Genomic DNA, 20,041 nt, shown 5'->3' on the forward strand with positions numbered 1-20,041 from the left:
GAGGAAAGACCAATTTTCAAATCTTGAGGTCCATATAGTTCCAATATGAGAAACTCACCAGTTCTTTTACTGCAATGAACTGCTCATCAGTTAAACGACATTGCCATCCCTAGGAAAGAGAAAAAGGATAATAGAATAAGAATGAAACAGAAAAGTCAGAAATGAACTTCTCACAAGTTTTTCCAAGACATCAGAAATCATACTAGTCATACCGAATAGATATGTTCCCTTATACATTCAACAAACCCACTTCCTCCAATCCCTTCTGCATCCGACTCAATCAAAGCTGACAAATAAAAGGATGTTTGTAACAACTGGGGCATAATATAGAAAATCAGGACCACAGCACTTCTAAGCAAACTAAATGACAGCTTCATGAAAACTGTTTGAAGTAGCATTTGTATATTTACCAAGTATTGTGCCATATTCAAATGATGAAAGAGGATCTTCAGTTGCTCCAAGTCTTAGAAGGCGCAGCCATAATCCCTGCATTAACAAAATGCTGTTAATATAGGTCCTAGACAATGTAAATTCTGTTTGTATCATTAGGCAGTGTGTAGATGTCTAGTTTCCAGCTAGCATGCCTATGACACAAATAGCCACCTGGAGACAAATTGCCAAAGAACAATTTGGGTGGTTGACACCGGTGCATCCTACCATGCCACAGTGACTGATTAAAGGAAACTAAAATTTGACTCTCTTTACGCATGTATTACATTGTGCATTATACATGTGGCCATTGCCCATGTGATACCTATATTAAAGACCTTGCTACCACGAAGGAGTGGGTAGCTGAGAGTTACCTCTTAATCGGAATCCATTGCCAACAAAACTGTATCTTAATATAGAGAATGTTTTGAAATAGTATGTGGAAAGAAAAGAGTTGGATATCTTTTTTTTCCTTCTTGACTCTTTGATAAACTCTGATACCACTTGATAGGTTCTTGTACCAAAGATAGGCTATGCAACGATTCCTTCAAGATCTGAATGTATTACAGGAATCAGTCTGCGTAACCGTGGAAAAATATTCGTCAGATATTCTCCGGTAGTCAGAAAATTACGAGACTAATTGGATTAGATCCGTAACTTCCTGATCTACAACTTTTGTATTTACGCCCTTCGCAGATTCAAACTGTAGCAGGGACGAAAACACAGAATAACGTGGGTGATGGTGGTGTGGATGTTAGGGTTATATATAGGTATAGAGATAAAGATGAATGGTGGATGTGATTAAGGGATATAGACAAAGAAAATGAAGTGGTTGAGATCCTAAAGAAAAGGGGTGGCTCGACAGTCAAGGGAGATTAGAAGTTAAGAGAAACCTTGCCAATGGTAGAGGTGGAAGGATAGTGAAGAAGGAGGAGGGAGATTAGGGTAGATAGATGATAGAGAGGCAAGAAATCAATATTCCAATAGCATAATGAAGTTGGCTGCCATCCATATATTTATAGAGGCTAGCCAACATGCCCTAAAATAATATGTAACCCTAATTCTAGAAGATTCTCGCCGATCGCGTTCGAACACACCAAAAGACGTTTTCTGTATGTGCGAACGCGATGCAGGCATTCAAACGCGGGCGTTCGAACTCGTCCGACCACGTTCAAACGCACAATATGCGTTCTCTGTATTTACGAACCTAATGCAGGCATTCGCAAGGGCATTCGAACGCAACCCCACCTGCGTTCGAACGTGACTTACAGAAATTTTATTTTAATAAAAATAAACAACTAATGTAATAAGAAAAGATCCTAACTAAGTGTATCATTCTTCTGTAACAACTTCCTTTTTTCTATGGATTAAATTTTAATTGCAATTTCAAAATGGAATGTCTTTAGTCTTTATTCTCTCCACTTGCTGTGGCAATTGATAGATAATGTTATGATCCCTTTTCTTAATGTAGTACTTGGAAAATCATTATATCACTTGGTGGACATAATATATTGCTTCTCAAATGCATCTATCTAACTATCTTCATGGACTTGGTTATGCTATCTAGACTGAATAAAAAACACATAAATCTATTTCACATGAAAAGACTTTATTAAGAGAACATGAAAGCAATTGCAGATTTAGAGGTTTACCTGCAGCTTCACTTTGATGTCCAAGACCATCCGCTCCCTTTCTGCCTGTATATCAAAAATGATAGAATTAATTAAAGAGAAAAGCTCTGACCAAGTAGAATATGAACAATATAGGCCAGAAAGAACTAACAGCTCTCTCTCGAGGACTCAAGCTTTCCGCCTTTGGATCAACTGGCACGGAAGGTGAGCTGACAAGATAAAATATGAAAAATTTAGTTATAGAAAGAAGAGCCCTCAAAAAACACATCTGCACTTCTACCTTGAGACGTGTTTCCCAGAATGAGCTCCACTTGCTAATGCCAGAATTGACTGACGCTTTTCTTCCTGTTCCTCAGTTCTAACATTTGAAGGGAACTGTTTATATGTGAACTTAGAACCTGGTCCTGAGGTGCAAAAGGAAACATATTAAACAAAAATTTTCTTACTGAAGAAGTTAAGAAACATGGTGTTCCAGTGAAAAACTTTATTAAATATGAATAGCTCTTCAGTCCTGTATTAACACTTGGCCAGCCCATAGAGGTGGCCAAAAGGTAAACGAAAATGATTACAGAATAAAAACCAGAAATAAGATAAAATATATTCCAAGAACTTCAAAAGAAACATCACAAAGACCTGCAACTCCAGCATCGGACTCTGCTATAGTTATGATTTCGGGTTCAGCAAATTGATTTGGAAAGATAATCATGGGGTTTTGACCCCTCCCTGTTGCATCTTGTAATTTGTCAAGAAGATTATTACTGTTTTCTTCTGAATTTGTGCATCTCTCCAAATAATCAAGGAAACCATGAGTCTCTAGAAATTCTGTTATCTGGAAAAAAAGAAGAAATTTTTGATAGGCGTAAGAGTTAAACTTGAGGAACGTATCAAAAGCCAAAACAAAACAAGCACAAATAATTCTTCCATGAAGTATAAGAATCTTTGCAAAGAAGAGTAGATGATGTAACACTCTTCTAAACAACAGCTAATAACAGAAAAAAACTAAAAGCTAATGAACACTCCTATAATGTTTTTGAAGGTAACAAAACTTTGTGGATGGTATGGTCTTGCCACCTTGGATCCTTGTATAAGATTGAATTCTAGAAGAAATCTTCACATAGGCCCAATCAGACATTTTTTTAGTGGGCAAAGTTGGGGACTGCATTCATGATCAAAATTTAGTCTATGTCAGTGTCAGATTTGCACAATCTGATTTGCTAACTCATTTAAAGACCTTATCAAGAGTTCCCATTAATTGCTTCCCAGTTTAAGTGCATGATTGTATTTTGGAAATAAAACCAGATCAATATAAATTAAAATGAATGAAGAACATGATTTGAGATCATCGAAGTATTAAGAATCATATGTTCAGTTAGAATGGTACCATCAGCATAGATTCAACAGGTTGCTTACTCGACCGAGAACGCTTCTTTAGAAATGCTTGGACATTAAAGCCATTAGGTGCAGCATTGTCCTACAAAGAAATGCCTTGTGAATGCATTGCTGGAGAATATTATCAATGGAAGAGCTAGAAAGAAATTTTCTAGATAGCTTACAATGAAGTTACGGTACCCACTCAAAATTGATGCAAAAAATTTTAAGAATATTAACCTGCAGAATAAACAAAATAAACAAATTATCAAGCTAGCCTAACGGATGAATTTATCATAAGTGGGGAAAAGAAATGTAATCCATAATATATCAAAAGTTCAAAACATACCTACTTATGCTTTAAAAAGAAAACAAATCAGAAAGCTCGCTGCATCTTGTATTTCTAGTAAACCTCAAATATCCTTTTACAACATCAATGCATCAAAGTGCTAAATTTGTTATTTGTTATGGAAATAAATTCGTTAAAAACTTATAAATAACATGAGAGCATTGTAAGTTTTCATTAGGGAGTCTTGTCTATTTAGTCCAATCAGAAATGGACAAGATCAACATAACTGGAAATCTGACATGCCGTTTATACATATACAAGTGGAAAAGCTAAAAGCCCACATATCATACTTCTTTTAAATTGCAAGCACTTGCTCCAATTGATTGGTCAGAAAATAAAGGTTATCAAATAGCAGTGACCATTTTATACGCTTATATGAATAGTTTGCAATCAATTTCAATCATCAATGGCACAACATAAAAAAATAAACAAATATTTATATACACTTTTCTTTACCATACTTAAGAACCAAGCAGAGCAAGAGAGTTTCAGATGATTATTGCATTTGTAATTTTGTATGACATTACAGTGTACTATAGGTATCCTAGAAAAATCAAAAGATCTGATTCTATCTTGTTCAATTACTTATAACCCAAAATTTAAGGAAACTAGAAAATCCACAACTTTTTAGCTCTAAAACTACAGAAATATAGGAACAAGAGACATATTATATGATGGGAGGCTATATTATGCAAGGATGAAACCATGAACCATCTTTAGCTTCAGCAAGTATGATGCCCTAGATATGGTCTCATAAGAAAAAAAGTATCACCTGAGCTGAAAATCATGCTCCGTCCCCCAAGATTTGGTACCAGTTTTAATAAATTGATCGGACATACAGCCAAGATTGACCTTCATGTGATCAATCCCCATGACATTTGGGTGGAGTAGTTTTAGTATCTCACACCGCAAGAAGCTTAATTCAGGTTCTGGTATGGGAGGAATTTCTTCAGATGTCGTAATGCGATTATACTCAAGATCCACCACCACTACCTACAAGTTAAAACTGTACTTGTTAAAATTGACAATATGTTACTTGGATAATTGCAGTATTAGTCTCAGCATCTTATAACATCAAAATTGAAAAGGGGGTCGAGGACAAACTCGGCAACCATATGACATAACAACTACTATAAGCAGCCATCTATCACATTAACATACAAAGGATATGCTATATTGTGCGAGATACTTGTTCCGTTCGTCCCTGCTGGTTGCCCATAGATGAAAGCTGACATCGAGAGGCGGTACACAACTTGAGCCACTCCAGCAGTAAGTGGGGAATTGCCAAGCAAAGAGTTATTGGATTTGCAGCTAGTTGAAGTCGTCTAGTAGTACCACATGGCTAGTTCTCTTTGGAGGGCCCCTTGTTATTTGTCTTTGGGCGCTCGAATTGGGGGTCCAAGTGCACTCCCACCAATGAGGTTTCTAGGGAAGGCATGAAGTGCACAACCTTACTTTCACTAGACAGTAAGGGGTTATTACTTGTTTTCATGACCCGAAACCATGACCATTTGGATGCTAGGGGCAAGCCTAATAGGCACATTAAGAGAAAGCCCTCTAGCCATTCAGCTCCAACTGTAAGATAAAGGGGGGGAAAAATAATAGTTCTTTTAGACATAATAAGACCCTTCCGAGAATATACAAAAATTAATAGCTTTATGCAGGGAAATATCTTCATCACTAAGGTGTAAACAAACCAAAAAGCAGGAAGGGAAAATTAGAAGGAAAGAAAGCTGAGGAAACAGGAAAAGATTAAGGAAAAAAAAAACAGGAGAGAAGGGGAAGGGATAATTGAAGGAAAGGAGCAGTTTTTTGCTTTTGGGGAGAGCCATGTCCCTAGATCTACAGTTAGGCTTTTTGGGCTGAACCAGGCAACAAAACCCCAGGCCTATATTGCCTGATTAGCCCGGCTCACGTTAGGCAAAGGATAAGGGTGGCCTTGGGTTGGCCTAATGGCTTCAAGAGAAGTATGGCCAGTGTAAATACATGTGACAAGGTTGAGCACTAAAATTTAATTAAATCTATCAGTCTCATATTGCTTTACAGCCAGTGATTATTTTCATTAATATAAGCCCTCGCAATCCCAGGCTGTTACTTCTGTTCAAGATAGTCTCATACAGTTAGTTGTTCGGAGTTTGGACTTAGGACTTGTGAGTTCTTGTCTTCTTCTAGTATCTAACATAAAGTTGTTTGTTATCACTCTTTACTCATGATGGTGATGACATAGTTACCGGGAAAAAAATTCCCAAGAATTTTTAAAAAATTTCATTGTTCATACTGTATAATAATGTTGCAGAGCCAAGTAATCCAATATTTTCAAGTTTCAATACTATGACCCACAGACAAAAAATGGTACTATTGAAAAATAGTTTAAATAGTCTAAATACTATTGTAATGGTAGGGAAATAAAATCGAAAAGCATGAATTAGACGTGTTAGAGAATTATGGTGAGTAGCTGGTCGGGCCTCACTGGCTTATTTCTTCAGTTTAGAAAAAACTATTGTATTCTGGGGTTGACTACCCTACTGACCATGCACTGCCCTGATAAAAGTGATCTCTGAAACTAAAAGCATCTCGTATCGCATTTTCCTCATATGTACTCTCTACACTTGCAAAAATCATAGACTTTTTCTTTTCGCAGAATCAAGGTTATAAAATGTTAAGGCCCATGTATGAAAATAAATAAGCATATTTGAATAATGATAATGAGATAACCAAGAGGTGCAGAAGCCATTCAAGTTTAAGCTTAAGTTAGACATACTGAGCTTTAATATATCCATTGTGTCATATATATACTTTAGCAATCTAGATGTCAACGATGGTCGTGCCAGTCGGCATGCCCCATGCTGATGGTAGACACAACACCTAGCACGAAGTGTGCCAGTGCCACACCCCATGCCAAGCCATGCTGATGTAGAGCCCATTTTTTTTGTAACTTTTTCCTATTTTTATCGATCATCATCAATTAATTTCAGTATTTAATATAATATTCTCGTATTATTCTTGCACCAACAAATAAAGTCTTTCATCCTCCTTGTTATTCGACGTTCAACTAGATGTTAGCTCTTATTATAAATTATTATCAATTAATATTATGTGTTGAATGTTAGTATGTGTCAAATAATATTATGGAGTGTTCAACCATTAATATTAGTTTTAGTTAATAATTCAATCATATTCTGTGTTGAATAATATTTATATTTGACTATTGCTATATCTTTAAATAAATATGTCATTTTAAAAAATAAACTAAAGATAAAAGACTATAATGTGGGTTTTAAGATATATATTCATATAAAAACTTAATATTGACGTACTGAAGACTCAAAAGCATCTCTTAATATTCTAAATTTTTTATTAAAATATGTTAAAAGCATGGCAGTGACACAACAAGGCACGTGTCTTCGGCACGACCGTCGTTGCTAGATGTGTTAATATACATCTACTTTTTATGAATCTTTTGATTCTGTAGAATGCGATGATTTCCACTATTAACTTTCGTTGTAATGTCACTTTCGACCACTCAAATGCATGTAATTTGATGATAGCATCATAAAATATAAATGGGAGTTGAGTACAACGCATTACACGATAAATTGTTTAAAACGCTTTAATATGTCAAAGAAAAAGGAAATGCAAGAAGTTGTATTTCCACTACATCATGTGACTAGCAAGTGGCATTCTATTAGTCTAGATGTGTACTTCAATATGAGAATAGAAATGATAGAAAAAGAAAAACCTTACTAAATGAGAATAAAAACCTTATTAAACTTACACCATCCATCGTCAATCCGGATGTGTCAACACGTGAATGAAGTCCCATCATATATGGCGTAGGGGCATCGATATAGTCTACTCCACTAAAAAATATTAATGGAATATACACATGCTACATAAAAAAGAATTAGCATAGGTCATAATGATGGAAAACATAACTGATGGACTATGTCATGAGCATGCAATATATCCAAGTTGGTTAGCAATAATTGTTGGCCTATCATTTACAAGAAAGGAAGAAAAGTGAGGCAACATACAACTTCACTTGTCACAATAGTACAGGGTGTCTGTAAGGCCAAGAATGCATCGTTTTGATATTAAACCATTAGGAAATAACATAATTTCAAAAATAAGAACATTGACAAGGATTAGCAGTGCCAGTACAGAAGCAAAATAGAAAATGAGATCAAATGCAGCATGTCAAGACTAGTTGCAAAGTTTCGAGAAGAAACAAATTTATATAAAATGATCTATATATATAACACAACTGAGTGAGATGATAAAGCGAAAAAATCAATTCAGATCAGAAGCATGAAAAACGTTGCAAGGGCAGAGCAAGACCAAAAAGACTTAAGCTAAAAACTCTGTGGAAAGTTACGACGACTGTCTTATTGACTGAGGACATTATCAAAATGCACAACTGAAAATCTGAAAGGAAAAAAGAAAAACAATTCATGTAGGTTACTCTGATTTACTAAGATTTCTGAAAGGAATAAAGAAAAACAATTCATGTGGGTTACTCTGGTTTACTACGATTTCTGAAAGGAATAAAGAAAAACAATTCATGTAGGTTACCCTGATTTACTAAGATTGTGGTTTTATGCATGGATCTAAAATCGGTCGATCCCAAGTCGGGTCGGCTGATCCGGGCTTAATACCCAATCCATATCGATCGATTTGGGTCAAATGGGTCAGATCCATAACAGATTTGACCCGCATCCAACTCGTTGTCATATCTCTCTCTCACTCACTCACTCACTCTCTCTCTCTCTCTCTCTCTCTCTCTCTCTCAACCAAAGTCAATGCTTCTCCGGCGCAGATTTCTTTCTTCCTCTCTCTCCTCTTCTTCATTGCAGTTTTTTCTTCTCTCTCCTTTTCTTCGTCACTACAAAAGTAGAAAATTGTGGTTTTTTTCCTTATTTTTATCGTTTGCTTTTTCCGTTCTCTGTCATTCTCTCTTCTTCTTCTTCACTGCATAAGTAGCAGAACTTTTTTTACTTTTCAGTTCTTCCACTCTCTCTTCTTCTTAACTGCAGAAGCAGAATTCTTTTTCAATTCGGTTCTTTTACTCTCTCTCTCTCTCTCCTCTTCTTCACAGTTGAAGCAGAAAAGTGATTTTTATTTATTTTTTCTGTTTTTCTCTTTCGCTTCTTACACTCTCTCTCTCTTAACTTTTTTTGAGTAAGTGAACACTTTTATAATTTTTTACTTTTTAGGTTTTACATGCGACCAGCTACTATTTTCTTATTGTAATGTCATTTTTTCTAAATTTTTAGAAAAGAATTCTGCATTTTTAAAAAATATTTCAAATTTTACATAACTAAAAAATAGTCCAATTCAATATGGACGATATATATTATTTTCCTGGGCAGCCAATCTTGATCCAGATCCCGAGTTTTGAAATGTTGGTTTTAAGACGGTACGCAACAATTTCAATTTAATGAAAAATGAGTCCATGCATAACTCATATACTCAGGAGTAGGCAATGATATTATAAAGATCAGGTCAAGAAAGTATATATTAAAGAGTAAAACAAATATTATAAGATCAAATAGTCACTCGAAAAGAATATTATAGATCAAAAGATCACTTATTAAAGATCAAATGGGTTATCCACCAACATTAGTTCTTTTAGAAAAAGAAATAAGTCAAATAACTAAAAGAGAATGACAAACCTGCCACCTAAAAGGATAGATTAAGTGGCAGATGGCCTCTGACACTAGAGTTAATAGTGTATACCTGCAAGAATAAAAGGAAAATTCTTCAAACTTAGATGCACAATATGCTGAAACTAAATGTTATACTCCTCAAAATAAAGCCAAAAGAAAAGGCCTCAATCTTGAAAGTGAAAATATAATCAAATAAATGTTTACAACCTTAAATAAAAATCACACCAGAAATTAAATACTTGCAATCAATTCATTTGTGCATTCACCACCAATATGTCAAATGTCAAATGTGGATATATCATATATCACTTGACGATGGAAGTATCTGTGTCAAATGCTACTACATAGTTCTTCTGTCAGCACCAGAAAATGAAAATCAAAGGATAAGAATGGTAAAAAAGGAAAGCCATTCATGGTAGATGGACCTTAAAAAAAACAGCTCCAAGACAAATTAGCTATCCATCAAAGTGATCTTAGGTCTTCCAACTAAGAAGACACAGCTTTTACGATATAGTATACAGACAGTAAGCCTGTGGAATAGGTCTAATGATTAGCATTTCCATCTCGACATCATAACTAGCAAATGATTCGTCCAAATATGCATATTATAATTTTGGATATTGATTCTTAACTGTTTATTTTGGAATAGCTATAGTGAGTCATCAATCAGAATGACACAAGATATTTTGGTCAACCATGTGACTAATTTTTCAGTTAGTGTGATAAAACATTATTGGATAACAAGAACAGAAATGAGAAAAGAGGCACATACTGGAACTTCAGACATATACAACCATGCTACCCAAACTAAACCTATACTTAACCCCCTGTATACATATACTTCTAGCATTCTATTAAGTATTAACTACTTAAAAAAATTCTCCAATACGAAAAGCACAAACTAATAACTGCTTATATTCTGCCCTTAGCATGAGTATTTCTCATTTAGCCAGCAAAAATAAATAGGAAGCATAATAACAAGAATGTATACATATCAATGACAGATTGCATATTAATTTATAAGGAACAAAGATGACATTCTATTTTGTTGATCCTCTATTATCTATGCATTATATCAGGAAGATTCTATCTGCACCCTGCATGAACAACAATCAAGAGATTGTAATATCAAGGAAAATAGTCACAGAAGACAACAGAACAATATTGAACTTACTTATTTGATCGCAGCAAAATTCTTCTCTCAACCAAAACTGCTGTAAAAAGCTGAATTAAGTTATCCACATCCAAACACTGAACCAGTGGTTGAAATGATATCTGAGAACCATGAAAAGATCTGTGTTATTTATCTCATGATATACATAAATTGATGAAAATAAATCTTGAGAAAAGCTCAATTAGAAGTTCCAAAATCATGGAAGGAAACGAGGACTTATACATCTACATGAGGAAATCCTTCCTTTGGCGGAGCGTCCACAGAAAGAAGGCAGTTCTCAATTGCAAATAAGACACGGTCTTTCCCAGGTGTTGGTAAAGGAACATTTGACACCATATAAGATATTATTTCCCACAAAGGCTTGCTGAAATCCTTAAGTACAGTTAGCACATGAAAGGAACACCATTGCAAAAGCTCTGAACAGTAATATTAAGCAATTGAGAAAAATAACAAAATTCTTACTAAAGATATTATCAACTACAACTTTGTGAAAAGCATATAATTCAATCCAAAGGAACAAAGAAGCAAATGCCAACTGTCCCCAATAATCAAATACCATAAAAACCCCTCACTCATTTTTGGCTATACATATATGAAAGTCACTTATAACAAAATCATCATGAAAAGAACTCAACCTATGAGAATAAATATACTGAGAAACCCTTACAGAATGTCTATTAGACAAAGCTAATGTTTCTCGTCTAACGTCTCGTATCAGTAAAGAATATATCTTGGAGAGTGTAGCCCATTGATATAGTCTATATAACTGAATGTCGTGTAAACTTATAACAGATTAGATGAACAAAACAAGAAAAATGTAGGCATTGGAAAACCAGAGAGCTCAAGAATTTGTTGTCCTACAGCATGTATATTCAGTATATGACATGTCTAGAATTGTAGAGAAGAATTCAATATAGCAAACGTAGAACAAAGAAAACAAATGTACAACAAATGTATGTGTGAATATTACCTACATCCAGATGGGGAGAAACAAAGTACAAACAATTCTTCTAGCGTATCCCGAAGGACTTTGAAACTAGGTGAATGTGATACAAGACAGATGCATTTATCGGCAAAAGAATTTGTCGGGATCTGATAGGCTTCAACAATATCTTCACAAATTGGATCCCGAAATGCAATGCAGCTAACATAAATTTTCGAACCATCTCCCTCTGCAATGAATGAAAGAAGAAATCAAGGAAGAATGCTAAAATATCTAAATAAAGAGAATTAATTGAGAACATTCAGTTGGCTTAAGAGAGTTGTATACATTGCTATTGTTCTTTTTTTGCAATTCTAAGCGTAGTTGGCTGCAGGGAACTACATATTCCAACTTATAGATCATATTTATATCTTCACAACGATATATTTTATAACTAAAATAAATAACCGAGTATAAAATTATGACACTACAATTTTTTCTTTATATTTTTACTTATATCTTCCTAGTTTGTTATTCGATTAAGCTTTGATCAAAATCATCATACTCGTCTCATAATGACATATCATATGTCCAAATTAGACTATCAGTTAGAAAGTTGTGATTTGCGAAAGTAAGCAATTCAGTGTCTTAATAAGATGTTGAGTAAATTAGTGTATTTAACAAGAAAATACCGAACAGTTCAATGTTTTATGTGTATCCTCTTTTACTACTAAATCGCGAACTTTTCAGCATTTTTCCTTTTAATAAAAATGCTGAAATATATCCCTTTTTGGTATTAAGTTTGGGGTGTAAAATTTAAAAAAGGTCTAGTTTGGCCAAAAACTCTACCTATGACACTCTTAAATCTAAATTACAGCATTATCATGCTAATAGTCTAATACTAGCCTGCTTACTACTAACTACAATGTCATTTTTTCTGATATATTCCCCAACCACAACCTCGTGAAAGTTCCTACTAGTATCACAACATTCTTTGATAACTTAGACCTTGTCCATCATTATACTTTTCCTATTACCCACCAACAAAAGAGCACAAAGATATTAATCATATTATCGTTCTGCAGCTGTAAGGATTATTTTAGAAGTAAGAAGATTAGCTATAGTCCCTTCTAAATGATTTGTTATAATGCTATGAAACATTTTAGTATATTACACATCCTAAGAGAAATATCAAAAATTTTAATATCAACCCAACGAATTGCTTCCATCAGAAAAATGCATGTATTTAGCTTTCCTGCATTGTGCACCACCTAGAAGTGGAAAAATTATTATTGCATTGTCTTAGATGACTGTTAGGTAACTGAAGCTTAATAGGCTTCGCAGAGTTCCATGAGACATGAGTTTTAGACAAAATCGGTGCATTTTAAGTCACTTCAGGAGAAACTAAGATCATCGTTTTGCATAATAATATTCCGAATAATCAATGAGAATATGCTCTTGGGACTGATTCCAAATGGATAGCGTAGGCATTTAATGACATCACAAGGAAAATGACCATTTTGAGGATCTAAGGATTAGTAAGTAGAAAGGAAATTAGACTTGTCAAGACTGACATGCCAAAAACATGTTAGCCAATGAAGATATACAGGTAACTATAAATTTTGAAGATAATGTAAGAAATATCTTCTAGTAAATGCTTAGAGACGCTGCAGTACAAATCAGTCAAATTATACTGAAACTGCAGGGAGTACCTGTTAGGACTATTGGATAACTACGTGGGTATGTTGAGACATCATTTGTCTCAAGCCCTGAAGAATAGATCGCCACTCCTGCAGGGAGAACACACTGCAATTGTGGCCAAACATTAGAAAAAAATAGACAAGTAACTACATGGAGAGTATAAGTACCTCTGGACCTCATAAACAAGATAATGCCATATTAGAAATTACATTCCTGTTTAGATGAAAGGTATCTAGCAGAATTCCAGTCCAGACTAACTCTATTTGGAGGTGGTTTGAACTACATCTTTTCTATCTATTCCCAATTTTGATACAGGGAAAACTTCTTTCACACTTAGAATTCCCTTTCTGCACATAATTCACTCATTGTAATTCAAAATACTGCAATTGGCCAGTATCCAGTATTTGATTCCACATAATGACAGTCAGCAATGAAATTGAAACTAGATGTTGGGCTATATTTAGTGCATTCAACTACGGGCCATATTTGTGCAGATCAGGATACAGGCATTCACCAACATCTATATTTAGTGCATTCAACTATGGGCCATATTTGTGCAGATCAGGCTACAGACATTCACCGGGTAGTCACTCCTGTAGCTGCCTTGCAGCAACATTGCCGGGTTGCAACAACAAGCAAACTGAGGTGGTGTTTAATCACGGAAACTCAACACCATTTTTTATTAGTGCAAGCAAAGAAATTAGTCCAAGTGAAAAGAATTGGGATAGTGATTCGGAGTATAGGAACACATACTGGAGAAAGAACGAAGTTAGTAGACAAGATGATTAGGACGGTAATCAATTTACTTACAGGAAACCAAATTGATAGGTTGACATACAAGGGAAGAGAAAGCATAAAAATGGAGTAGGCATAATTGTAGAAAAGAATCTAAAAAAATAGGCTGCAGAGAATCAGATTAGTTAAATAATTGATAGAAGTACAGAATAGTAGAAGCAATAAACTTGTATTAGGAGAAGAAATACTTCACATTAGTAACAGTTAGGCACCTCAAATAGAATTGTGCTGTCCATCGAACGATATTTTTGGAAAGATAAGGATTGAGCTATTTAAAGATACCTAATGCGACGAACTCTACATGAGAGCAAATTTGAAGGTTCATAGTAGGAAAAGAAAACAAGGTTTATGAGAGAAAACGAAGATTAATTTCTCAGTAAGTGCCGAAGGATTACAACGGATCTCATCTCAGGGCATCAAATGAGACGAGATTTACAAATACATCACGGAGATCGAAGCTCAATTAGAATTTCAAAACCCACGAATAAGTTCCAGCCGAGATACCAAAAGAACAAAGAGCCCTAAATCTAGACTTCACTAAGAGGATAGAGGACTGAGATAGAGAGAGATGCTTACGGTGGGAAGCTGCGGTGGCAGAGGAGGGTAGAGGGAGTGATTCGAAGGAGGAAACTGGTCGAGCAATGTGGGCATATACATCATCCCCGTCCCCTGGAAACCCTTACTCCCATCAAGAGATCGGATCTCCGGCCCGAGCCCGCACACCACAAAATACTCGAAGATTCGAGATGACATCTTCTTATCCGATCCCCGATCGCCCTTATCAGGCGGAGGCGGAGGCGGCGGATGAAGATTGATAGAGGGAATTCCCTCCTTCTTCTTCTTCTCCTTATTCCTCTTATTCCCCCGCTACCCGATTCTTATTCCAGATCCGATGGCCGATCTGGTATCACCGTCAGGGTCTTGGGTTTGGGGAATCGAGAAGACGACGGTGGGAGAGGTCGTGCATTTTCCCCGTTTTTTATGCGGACGTGTTGCCTGAGCTAAGAATAAAATCGATTTATCAACCAAACGCTAATATAGAGTTGGTAGGTAATTGCCCGTGACAAAGAAAGTGTTTTAACTTTAATTCTAAATAATACTAAGGAGAATATTATTTTATAGTTTGATAGTTTAGTTCAAATGGCTCGAGTCCATTAATAGTTTAACAGTCTGATTAATTTGAAGAAATAACTCGATAATATGATCTAAGTTCACATTAGCTTTTTATCTAATTCATATTTAACTTTCGGAATCATAAGTAATAAAAAAAAAAATTAATTTGTAAGATTTCTTATAAGAAGAGTTAGAAGTAAAACTATGGTATCCGGGAAGACGACAGAATGGCAGATGCTGTGGATTTAATTAGTTCATATGTGCAGGTGCATTCTGCAAATTTTCACGTTAACGGCTGCTTGGTCTTCAGCCAATAAGAAACTGCCACGTATGAATTTTCCAGCAGTCGGAGCTGCGTATGATGACCATCTCCCAGTACGACGACAGCGCTCGTTTCTCGAGTCTCAACTAAGCTTTCCTTCACCTCAAAAAAAAAAAAAAGCCTTCCTTCGTCAGCGTTCCTCCGATAACGAACTCAACCCTCGATTCTCTGCTCTCCCTTAGCGATGATGTCGCCAACATGCATTTTTTTTTTCCTAATATTTTGATGGTACAGATAATTTTTTTCCTTTGCTTGATGTTTGATTCATGGAGATTGCAGTCGAGTACGTTTATCAAAGGAGTGATGCATAAGATTCGGCGTTAGATTGAGGAGTTGGAGAGGGTTTCTGGCGCTGAAGGTGGTGCGCATACGGTGGATGGGGTTCCTGTGGAGACCTACATTACGGGGTGAATGCTAGATCATGCCGTTTCGGTTGATGCTTTAGAGTATTTTACAGTGAATCTATTTAATATATCGGTGAATGATCTGTTTATTACGATGTCAGATTTGCTTGCGACGAAAAACAAGTACCCAAAAATGTCACCTTTGAGGGAGATTGTGGACAGCATTCATGTCAAAGTAGCTACAATCGAGGACGACATGAAGGTAAATCTGATCATTTGCTTCTTGCCCAACTTGTCTCGAAAAGATTAACTAATCTACCTACCTGTCAGGGTGATCTTGGATTATTTCTCTTTCTTATTATGATGGTACTGTTAACTAAATGTTTTTACTTTTTCAGTGCTTCCTGGAAATCTGAAGATGAGGTAGGCTTGCCTTGTCTAGGTCCCTTCACACTAGGTCTTGTGTAAAATAAAGTTTTTTGAGTCTTTTTTGTGCTGAGCCAATGCTCTAGAGTATTTATAAGTGGCCTGCAACGCAAAGCAGATATTCTTGTTGTATATTAACTGTGGCATCTCCAATTCTTTATGTGCATATTCCAGAATTTTACCTTAGGTTATGAAAATATCAATAATAAAGATTTTGAAGTTGAATATTGGTTCCCTGGAGAGGAAATTAGGAGACCTATTAACAATAATTATCACAAAGTGATTGTTCTGCTTTTCCGTGCGCTTGAGTGAGTTTTGTCTCCTTGCTTCAGTATTTGTCTCTTACTTTCATAAATTGGAATGCTTAGAGTGTTAAGACTGTTCTTTGTTATTCACTTAAACATGTCTGTGTTGAATTCCTGGAATTTTAGTTTTTTTCATCATCATATGAAAAGAGGAAAATGGAAGAGGAACACAAAGAATTTGACTTCTTGCTACGGGTGAGCATCAACACAATATCTAATCTCTCAACTAACAGAACAAGTAAAGCATGCCACAGTAAACAGAACAAGCATCTTCTCACAACCTTCATCGAAAGATTTAGCCGGCAGAGAGAGAGAGAGAGAAGAAAACCTTCAGCTAAACCCTTTTGGGCCAGCAAAAACAATCACCCCTGCCTACTCTTATATAATCAAAAAAGAACATGTATGCAGCTTCATCAATTCTGACATTGCAAAACTTGGCATTTCCTCCTCCTCTGGCTCATTTGGGAAACCTGCTCTTCATTTCCAGAGAACAGCTAGCCTTATGTGCTGAAACAAAGCAAAAGGTTATCATCGGTACATTTATGGACGAAGCCTAAGCGGAAGCTTCAGTATATAATCTCATTTTCCTTTTCATATTAGGTAAACTCCAATGTCGCATGGGCCGGCTTTCTCAAATGTCAGAGGACTTGAATTCTAATAAAGGGAGGGACTTACCTATAGCGAGTGAGTTTCCTGATCACCACCTTCTGACGCCCAGGTCTCACTGGTGCGGTTCCCTTGTCCATCTTCAATGCTTGTGCATAAGGTAGCCTATTACTATAGCATGTGTCCGTTCCTCCATAGCTAGTAGGCTGCAATTAAATCAGATACCATTAGACTCTCTGTCTAAGCCGCCGATTGTGCTGCATCCACTACTGTCATTTCATTCATATCGAATTAGAAACATGTAAACTAAAAAGTTTATGTAGCAAAAGTCTGCGAGAAAGAAGCAGAGAAGTACCTGCATATACTGAATATTATGCATTGGGCAGGCTTCAGGAACAGATTTAATCACCTGAGGAGCATATGGAATGTAGTCTGTCTGCACAGGGACAGGCACATAGTTTTCCAAGCTACCATCTGCACAAGGTGGCTGCTTCAATTGATAAGGGAGCTGAAACCAAAAACATGCACTATTTCATAATTAAACAACCATGAATCTATTGTGAGAAATGATCAACAAAATAAACGTCATCGATTACCATTGCAGGAGAAAAAATCTGAAAGCCCTGGTTGCCAAGGAAGTATGCTGGGTTTGAAAGAAGTTTATAGTCTGGTGCATAGTGCTCCGCTGAGTAATCATAAGATGCAGGATGCTGCACCGCCATGGGTTGGGCAAATTGAAGCTGCAGAGCTTGACGACGATCTTCCTTGCACTGAGCAATTGCCACGTAGAGACGCCTTTTACGGAAGACGGTCCCTGGAGACAGATGATACTATTCGGGTTAAGAAGAGCTCCATAAGTTAAACAGATACACAGGCTAGATATATAGGATACCTTTCAATCTTCTGATAGCATTGTTTGCATCATCAATGGAGGAGAAACACACAAAACCAAATCCCTTGCTTAGTCCGTTCTTGTCCAGCATCACCCTTGTGGAAACTACTTTCCCACATGCAGCAAAATGTTCTTGCAAAGCCTTATCATCAATCGACTTATTGAGGTTCTTCACGTACACATTACAACCCTAATCCAGAGAAGAGTTCAGGCATTAAACTTCTATGTGTGATCATAGCAGGATATCGACAAGGATGTGGTGCATAAAAAGAAATTTGAATTATTGCAGATAACAACCTAGAATCAACTATCGGTAATCCGAATCTTCTATTTCAATAATATTTACTTACAAAAGCACCTCATTTTAACTTCATCAGCTTGTTTAGACATATTCTAAGCATATAGCGATCTTTTGATCAAAATACTCTTTTCTATTATTGGTGTCTCATCTTTTTAGCAGCATTGCTTTGGAGTCTCATCCATTGCTTTGAAATATAGCTGCAAAAAAATGACTGGAATGTAGATAATTGGTAACGAGATATTAGTACCTGGAACTTCTTAAAGTTCTTCTGGCCATGCCTTCCTGCAAACTGAAGCCTCAGTAGCTGCTCGCGCTCTGCTTTCTTCTGAGCATGTCCCACATATATTGACATCGAGCCTGACCACATAATGATTATAGAACGTAGAAGATTGAAACAACAAGCAGAGAGGATCTCCTTAACATAGACTAAACAAGAACAGTTAGGAGAAACAATCGACCATTACCGAGCATGGAACCATTCAATGCATCCAGCGCTGCCTTGGCATGCTCTGCCGATTCGAAAGAGACGAACCCAAATCCTCTCGACCTCCCAACCTTATCTTTCATGACAACAGCACTGCAGACCCTCCCAAAATCAGAAAATTTCTCCCGAAGAACATCATCGGTGACAACAGAGTCAAGATTCTTGACATAAAGGTTTGTATATGCCGGTGCTTTGGGTTCTTTCAGTGATGGCTGCCTCTCATTCCTCTTGACGAACTTGGACACATATCTAACAGGCAAATCAACAAACATATGACTGCCACATTTATTGAGCGTATTACTAAATAAATAAGGAAACAGAAGAAGAGGAGCTCACAGGTTCTTGCTCAAGCCACTGAAGGCATTGCCATTAAGAGCAGCAACGGCTGATTGGGCTGCTTTCTCCGAGCCCATCTGAACAAAGCCAAAGCCTTTGCTCCTGCCCTTCTCATCCGTGGCCACCTTGCAGGACTCCACTATACCATACTCCGAGAAAAGCCTCTCCAGTTCCGCCCCACCAACAGATTGCTCCAAATTCTGGAATCCGAAAACCAAGATTTAAACTAAAAACCATAAAAAAAGAAACGAAATTTGGAAAGATAAGTGAATCGTTATCACCTTCACGAAGAGATTGCCGACTCCAGTCTTCCGCGAAATGGGATCTCGCCGCGACCACATGATCCGCATGGGTTTCCCCTTGAGACATACGTGATTCATCTCTTTCAGGGCCTTCTCCGCTACAAGAACCGATTTAAACATTTTGGGTATCAAGAACTGGAGAAGTACGAGAGGAGAAAGGATCCAAGAACCAGGTTTTGGGCTCGTCTGGATTACCGTAGGGGAAGGAAATGAAATTGAGGTAGGCATAGCGGAGAGAGGCACCAGTCGACCGATCACGGCAGACGCGTGCGGAGGAGATGGTGGGGCCGAAGCCACCGAAGACTCCGATGAGGTCCCGCTCGTCGACGCTGGGATCGAGGTCTCCAACGTAGAGAGTCGCGCACGGCGGCGCCTCCATTGCTCGATTCCTTCTTCTCCAAGAGAGCTTAGAGAGAGAGAGAGAAAGATAGAGAGAGGGTTTTGAGCGGGAAATATGATCGAATGGGTTATGGGCGTCTCGTTATAACGTCGTACGAGAAATAACAACCAGCTTGGTCTGCAAGCTATCGCTTGCATAGAAATTCGCATGCGAAAATATCTAGATCCTTGAATGT

The 20,041-nt window shown here is 36.8% G+C and overlaps 2 protein-coding genes across 2 annotated transcripts in view; both read right to left on the reverse strand.

The window, feature by feature from the left end:
- The window catches only part of LOC140787128 (DENN domain and WD repeat-containing protein SCD1), a 29,747-nt gene extending 14,703 nt beyond the window's left edge, over positions 1 to 15,044 (reverse strand). The window contains exons 1-17 of the mRNA XM_073135903.1: positions 14,612 to 15,044; positions 13,252 to 13,345; positions 11,588 to 11,789; positions 10,840 to 10,981; positions 10,618 to 10,718; positions 9,450 to 9,513; positions 7,553 to 7,666; positions 4,550 to 4,770; positions 3,614 to 3,668; positions 3,442 to 3,531; positions 2,694 to 2,889; positions 2,341 to 2,464; positions 2,212 to 2,269; positions 2,082 to 2,126; positions 411 to 486; positions 213 to 286; positions 59 to 109 (exon numbers count right to left, since the gene is read on the reverse strand). Coding sequence (XP_072992004.1) covers positions 59 to 109; positions 213 to 286; positions 411 to 486; positions 2,082 to 2,126; positions 2,212 to 2,269; positions 2,341 to 2,464; positions 2,694 to 2,889; positions 3,442 to 3,531; positions 3,614 to 3,668; positions 4,550 to 4,770; positions 7,553 to 7,666; positions 9,450 to 9,513; positions 10,618 to 10,718; positions 10,840 to 10,981; positions 11,588 to 11,789; positions 13,252 to 13,345; positions 14,612 to 14,788 — 1,884 coding nt within the window. The 5' untranslated portion in view covers positions 14,789 to 15,044. The remainder of the gene's footprint in view (positions 1 to 58; positions 110 to 212; positions 287 to 410; positions 487 to 2,081; positions 2,127 to 2,211; positions 2,270 to 2,340; positions 2,465 to 2,693; positions 2,890 to 3,441; positions 3,532 to 3,613; positions 3,669 to 4,549; positions 4,771 to 7,552; positions 7,667 to 9,449; positions 9,514 to 10,617; positions 10,719 to 10,839; positions 10,982 to 11,587; positions 11,790 to 13,251; positions 13,346 to 14,611) is intronic.
- Positions 15,045 to 16,740: 1,696 nt separating this feature from the next.
- On the reverse strand, positions 16,741 to 19,845 carry LOC140798920 (polyadenylate-binding protein 7-like). Its single transcript, XM_073153015.1, has 10 exons — positions 19,662 to 19,845; positions 19,446 to 19,564; positions 19,165 to 19,364; positions 18,809 to 19,077; positions 18,592 to 18,701; positions 18,044 to 18,233; positions 17,748 to 17,965; positions 17,507 to 17,659; positions 17,221 to 17,357; positions 16,741 to 17,052 (listed from the first exon to the last, which is right to left on the reverse strand). The coding sequence occupies exons 1-10, from the start codon at positions 19,843 to 19,845 to the stop codon at positions 17,046 to 17,048; spliced, it is 1,587 nt and encodes a 528-aa protein (XP_073009116.1). The 3' UTR covers positions 16,741 to 17,045.
- Positions 19,846 to 20,041: the final 196 nt, after the last annotated feature.

Source organism: Typha latifolia, chromosome 1 (assembly GCF_019914945.1).
Source record: "Typha latifolia isolate L0001 chromosome 1, TyphaL0001v2, whole genome shotgun sequence".
Lineage (NCBI taxonomy): Eukaryota > Viridiplantae > Streptophyta > Magnoliopsida > Poales > Typhaceae > Typha > Typha latifolia.